The sequence below is a fragment of the Lathyrus oleraceus genome, chromosome 4 (assembly GCF_024323335.1).
Source record: "Lathyrus oleraceus cultivar Zhongwan6 chromosome 4, CAAS_Psat_ZW6_1.0, whole genome shotgun sequence".
Lineage (NCBI taxonomy): Eukaryota > Viridiplantae > Streptophyta > Magnoliopsida > Fabales > Fabaceae > Lathyrus > Lathyrus oleraceus.
The window spans coordinates 163,432,173-163,439,109 of NC_066582.1; the positions used below are offsets into that span (position 1 = coordinate 163,432,173).

The 6,937-nt window shown below is 36.6% G+C and overlaps 1 protein-coding gene across 1 annotated transcript; it reads left to right on the plus strand.

The window, feature by feature from the left end:
- The first annotated feature begins 2,809 nt into the window (after window positions 1-2,809).
- Window positions 2,810-4,733, plus strand: LOC127135305 (transcription factor NAI1). The gene is made up of 4 exons (XM_051062049.1): window positions 2,810-3,066; window positions 3,168-3,734; window positions 3,919-4,317; window positions 4,430-4,733. The coding sequence occupies exons 1-4, from the start codon at window positions 3,007-3,009 to the stop codon at window positions 4,508-4,510; spliced, it is 1,107 nt and encodes a 368-aa protein (XP_050918006.1). The 5' UTR covers window positions 2,810-3,006; the 3' UTR covers window positions 4,511-4,733.
- The last annotated feature ends 2,204 nt before the right edge of the window (window positions 4,734-6,937 follow it).

The window sequence follows — 6,937 nt, forward strand, 5'->3', positions numbered from 1 at the left end:
TTGTATATATTTTGATACATTTAAGGCAAAATTGGTTTGAATTGGTATATATATATATTTGTTAGCCAAAAATTGGTAAAAAGCGCTGTCTAAGGTATACCTAAAAAAATTAAAATAGGAGGGTCTTAGAAAGCGCTTTTGGCCAAAGCGCTGTCTAAGGGGTGGGGCTTAGACAGCGCTTTTCAAAAGCGCTGTCTAAGGTATACCTAAAAAATTTAAAATAAGAGGGTCTTATAAAGCGCTTTTGGCCAAAGCGCTGTCTAAGGGGGGGGGGGGGGGGGGGGGGCTTAGACAGCGCTTTTAAGATTTAAAAAAGCGCTGTCTAAACCTTTAGCAGCGGAGGTTTAGACAGCGCTTTAAAGCGCTGTCTAAGGCTAAAAAAAGCGCTGTCTAAGGTCTTGTTTGTTGTAGTGGCCATAAATGGAAATTTTGAGTTTATAAACAATGTTTTTGGAGGTAGACTGATGTCCAGGATGAGTGATCATGTAAACCTACTCTTCTAAATGGCCATTAAGGAAAGCGATGTTTATATCATTTTGATGTAAATTCCATCCTCTTATAGAGGCAATAGAAAGAAGAGTACGAATAATTGTCATTTTGACAACTGTACTAAAGGTTTCATGGTAACTGAGGCCTTCATTTTCATGGTAATCGTGGCCTTCAGTTTCATGGTAATTTGTATGGAAGTTTGGGATATACAACACATTATCAAAATAGAAGTTTTTATTAAAGTGAATGATGTCTAAGTAAAAAGTTTTGACAAAAGCACCACTGGGAAGCTTAATTATGAGGGGTTGGATTTCTATCAAATTACTAAACATGGAACTGGAGTGGCACACGTGTTCAGTGCATATAGTGTCCAAGATCCAAGCATGTTTGTCAGAAAAAAATAAGATTGAGGGTGAGATTTACCTGATGGTTATGGTATGTGCGTATGCAGTTGATGTATGTTACAATGAGGTGAATGATGTACTTGTTGAATAAGAGCCATAAGAGCCTTTTGTTGATCAAAAGTAAAAATGGAAGTGGCAGTTTGAGGAAAAGGTGACTCATCCTAATCGACCCCTTCATTATTTTCTTCAGATGCTTGAGCAAGATTTAATTTCTTCATGTATGGGGGGAGACCATGTTTCTTAAAATAGGCTTCTACAATGTGCCCTTCTTTGTTACAATATGAATAAATTTTGAAACCTTTACCACTTCCAGAGTTGGAAGCTTTGAAATTGGATTCCTGGGCTCAAATTTTAGGTTGGAATTTGCTAAGATGTGCAATAATTTTGTCAGAGTCACTTGGGGAAGCATGTTATCTCTCTTGTTGTTTCAACATTGAAAATACCTTGTTGATATGTGGGATATGTTTCATAAGAATTATGTGTGAGTGAACCAGGGCATATTGCTCGTTGAGACCCTTGAGGTAACATGATTGTTGTCACGATAACTTTTGATAGTAGAGAGAAGGTTGCAAGAACATGTAACAATACATGTACAAGAAGGTATATGGCGAAAATTATCGAATTCTTGCCACATTTTCTTGAGGGTGGTAAAGAACTGGGTGATATAAAGGTCGCCTTGTCGGAGTGTGTATATCACTTCTTGTAGATCAGAGATGTGAAATATGTCACCCTGATGGTAGCATTCCTTGAGTTCGTCCCAAATTTCTTGAGCGTTTTCCATCAAAGAATACTCTCCGCGATATCAGAGCTGATGGAATTAGTGATCCATGCCATAACCTTGGTGTTACAACGATCCCAAGCCATGGATTTTCGATCGTCGAAAGAGGGACGAATTAGGGTTCCATCGGTGAACCCTAATTTATTTTTTGATCGAAGCGCAACACGAATGGAGCGGTACCAAGTGTGATAGTTTGCGTTTGTGAGGGTGGGTGTGACGATGGTATGCCCGAGATTATTAGAGGGGTGCATGAAGAGTGGATCGAGCATGTCGGTTTGATAACTTCTCTGAGAATTGTTATTAGAGTCGTTATTGTTATTGTTTGTAGGGATTTCTTGATCGATGGATTTATCATCAATGGCCATGATTGTGCAGAGAAATAAGAAGAGGAAAATAGAAAGGGGGCAAGATTAGGGTTTGTTGGTTGAAAAACTGAGGAAAACAGATAAAGATTGAATTTGAGATGTCAAGAAAAATGGTGGTGACGATGACGATGGTGGGGATGAAAATTTCGAGGGTTGTGTGGGTCAGAATTGATGGCGAATGAGATGGTGGGAATCTTGAAATTGAGAGAGAGGGAATGGAAAAAGATGAATGAGGCTGGAAAGAGAGATACACCGCTGAATGGAAAAAAAGGAGATAAGGTAAAATTTAAGAGAAAGAATGATAGATCGATATGTGTGTGTGCAGAAAAAATTTCAATTTCAATGAAAATTGTAAAAAATTAAAGATAAGAAACATGAAATTTGCTCTTGATACCATGTTAAAGTGTGATCACCATGAGAGAGAAAGAGATATTGAATTTAAAAAATATTATCATTGAATTAATTTGTGAAATGTGTTGAAGGCTTAATATATAGACCCCTTTGTGTAAGAAACTAACCGAAAAAGGAAAAAAGAGCCTATAACTAGGCTGACTAATACAGCACCTAAAAGTAACAAATACTATATTTATAAAATAAATAAAAACTCACGTGATATATATTCCACATTCCCACCTCGAGGGAGGCACGTGTAAGAGTTTTAGATAATTAGATACCATTGTATCTTGCTTTGTATTTTTTTGACTAGATGTATTCTACCTCCTTGATGTTATACACATTTCAAGAAACCAAGATTATCCTCACATGTTTTTATGAATGAATTACATAATTAATAAATCTTGGGTAATGTTCTGTATGGGACTGTAGCTAGTGGCCGTTGAGAAATTGAACTACTTACTGCTATAATCTGCTATTATATAGAGGAAACATGGGAGTGAAATTCTGAATTCACATAAGCTAACACTAAAGTCTCAATCTTCTTTGTTGCTCTCTCTTGTTAAATCTTGTAACAATGGAGGAAATGAAGACACCACTAAACATATCAGCAGACAGCAGTTGGTTATCTGATTTGGTAAGGAATTCAAAGCAAATCCATCCTTCCTTTTTTTTCTTTATTCAAAAAATTTGAGTTGCATTTATAGAACTTAGTTTTTACTTCTTTTTCTTTTGCAGGAAATGGTGGATGAATACATATTATCTGATAAAGACTGCAACTTGAACTTGAGCATGCTTGATGCGGACGAGGAACAAGATTTTCTATCACATGATGTAGCTAGTGTCTTTGCCTTTGAGGAGCATAGAGAGAGCCTGCGACAATGTTTAAACACAGAGTGCATTTCCACAACTATGAGCGAAACATTTACAGATGAAACGAGTTTTGAGTCTTTTGATAACTTTGATTTTGATTTCGAGAAACCAACTAAGCAGATGAAAACAATCGATCACAGTGCTACTTCACTATCCTCTTATCAGTTGCCGCAGATCTTGTCTTTTGACAATCCAAACCCAACAGAGTTTTATGGGTATGGATATGATCTAAAACAGAAAGAAACAGTGACTTCGGCGTCACGGGGAAACACAAATTTTTCGACTCAAAACTCAAAAGGGTCTTCAAAAACATCGCGAGCTAAGAGGTCTCCAGCTGACATAAATGATCACATTATGGCGGAGAGAAAGAGAAGAGAGAAGCTCAGCCAAAGCTTCATTGCTCTTGCTGCTCTCATTCCGGACTTAAAGAAGGTATGTGATATGTATGTTATTGTTATCTATTTGGCAACATTCTATGTGTTTGTAGAGACTCTGTAAAGTAAAATAAAGGGTGAAACTCTATATAAACTCTTTTGAATACTCTATCTCCAATCAATCTGGGATTTGAGATTTTCCCGATACTAAATACTAATCATGTGTAAATTCTGTTAATTAGATGGACAAGGCTTCGATATTAGCGGAGACAATCAAATACGTGAAAGAGCTTAAGGAGCGTTTGGATATTTTAGAAAAGAAGGCCAAGAATCCACAGGCAGATCAGTGGACGGTCTCTCCGTGTCCATTCAAACCAGAGGTCTATAACGACAAGCATTGCTCATCATCTGATGAGAGTACTGACACTGAAAGTGCTATAGATGGTACTGCCACTGAGTCTCTCTTCAAGATGGAAGCAAGAGTTCTAGAGCAACACATATTGATTCGGATCCATTGCCAAAAGCATAAAGGGCTTCTTGTTAACATCATCGCTGTGATTCAAAGTTTTGAATTATTTGTTGTCAATAACAGTGTTCTAGCTTTTGGAGATTCTATCCTCGACATTACCATCATTGCTGAGGTAAAGGATACAAGACTCATAATTTTTTTTCATTAGTTCTTTCTTTATATTACCATTATTTGTTGCCATTGCATTGTTTGTATATGAATGTTAATATTATATTATTGTACAGATTGGTGAAGGCTACAACTTGACTATAAAAGAACTCGTCGACAATCTACGTATAGCGGCATTGAAGTTTATGTCAGCGTAACATGATCAAGGCAGGAGTGCTGTTGTGGAATACGAGTACTCTCACAAAGAGCAAGTAGAGAATTTGAATTCGCATAAATTTCTTTCAATAAGTATTTTGAAGAGAATGTATCTCAAGTGTTGGGATAGCATAACTTTTGTTTAAAAATGTAGTTAGGCTCACTACTCATTGTTGAGTTTGTTTAAATAAATAATATTTGCCTAGCAATATGATAGTTTATACAGTGTGGTCTCTCAAGGTTAAGGTCAAATACCAAACTTTAAGAAATTTTTTGGCTTAGAAATATCCAAATACCTACTATGCATAAACTAATTTTGATTCTTGATGAGTAATTTTTCATGGGATTTTCTTTTCTCTTGCCCGATTCCTAAGTTTGTTGAGGCTCCTCAGGATGAATGAGAGATTTTATTTTGTACAAATATGAGTTAGAAGTCCCACATTATTTAAAAAAGTGGATATGAACACTTCATAAGTGAGAGGATTCATACACATATCTATTACATCCCGATATTGATCTTGAATCACTGATTCAATATCTACATCATAGCTATTGCATCTTTGCATCTCATAGCATGCATTTCAGCATAATGTCTAGAATGTCAGTCGAAATAAATTTTTGGATCTGCAGACAGATCAGTTGGATCAATTGTCAAATGTGTGTCAAAATAATGAGCGAAAAATTTCAAAATCAAGCTTGCACACATCAGTTTTATTAAATCTATGTTTGGTGTAGTTTAACCTGATGTGCTCAATTTATTTTTCGACTATTTTTTCGATCACATTTTGATTCGTCTGAGCATTTTCTATTTCAAAATTTGACAAAAACATGTATCTTTTCGAGAAATTTATTCCGCACTGATCATTATGGTGCAATCATTTTAATTTTCTGGACATTTTTTGCGCCCAATTTTTATTCATTTTTAATCCGTAAATCTCCCTAAATCTCATATCCTGGATGAAGCCCTTCATCTGGAGAAAAAGGAAGTAGAGCTTAATCTAAAGCTTAAGGGTGGAATTCATGGTTTTACCTCGAAGTTTTTGGTAGATAAGGCCACTACTTTTGCCGATGCTGGAAGTTGGACGACTTTCAACGTTATTCTAGCTTTACTTATTTACGGGATTGTATTGTTTTCAAATATTGAAGTCTTTGTGGATCTGGCTACTATCCATATTTTCCTGACCAAAAATCATGTTCATATTATTCTCGTTGATACTTACTACTCTATCCACGTGAGGACTCATAAGAAGAAATGAACCATCGTATATTGTATCCCTTTGTTGTATAGATGATTTATTTCGCATCTACCCAACAAAGATCCTTTCATTGAGAATAAAGACAATCTGAAGTGGTCTCAAAAGATCATGTCCTTGAATGCTGGAGATATTTCTTGGTACTCTATAAGCTACGATAATGTCAAGCTCATCCTCAATTGTGGTGACTTCTCTAATGTACCTTTTCTTGGCACAAAAGGGGGAATCAACTACAACCCAAGATTGACACTACGTCAGTTGGGATACCCTATGATGGATACACCTGATTCCAAGTATGTGAAAGATTTTTTCTTGTACGAAGGGGTCGACAATCTAGATTTACTCAAGAAGGTTATCAAAGCTTAGGGAGAGATATGTCGTTAAGGAATAGCTAAAATGGGTAAGAAGAACTGCATAGTCAGGGAAGCTTATACCAAATGGATTAAGGATAAGGTTAAAGAGATACTGTTGTCGTTTCCAACAGAGCCATCTATGAGCAAAAGTCTCCCGAACAAACTCTTAATCATGTCTCTGAATTTGACAAGATGAAGGTAATTATCAAGGCATTAGAAAAAAAGAATGCGGATCTCAGATATAATCTTGGTAAGATTTCAATGGAGAAGGAGAATTTGAGGCTCAATCTGAATCAGCATAGGAATAAAGCACTTCAGGCGGACAATGAAGTTCAAGCTGAGTTATACAAATAAGGAAGGTAGGTGAAGTATTTAAGGGAACTTGTACTAGTCTATCAGCTAAGAAGAAGTAGTTAGGAGAAGCTCAATATCAAGCCTAAAAATTGGAGATCAACTACAAGGATCAAATCAAGAAACTTCGAAACCAATTGAAAGTTTGTAAGAAGGGGTTGAAAGATGAACAAAGCTGTGTCAAGCAGCTAAAGGTTACTCTTTCTCAGCGCCAGAGTGAACTAGACCAAATGCTTGAAGAGATTCGACGGTTGAAGGTGAAGGAGAATTGCGGTCCAAAACGCAGCGGAAATTAAAATTTCTCCTTTAGAGATCCTTACGAATGGTCATGATCAGTGATAGAATATTTACCTCTTGTGACGGTTGAAACCTTTGGTGCAGATCTCTTGTGACGATCAAAACCTTTGATGCAGATCCACGAAGCGATCACGAACGTTGAACGATGACAACGTCTCTACTCAGTCCACACGAA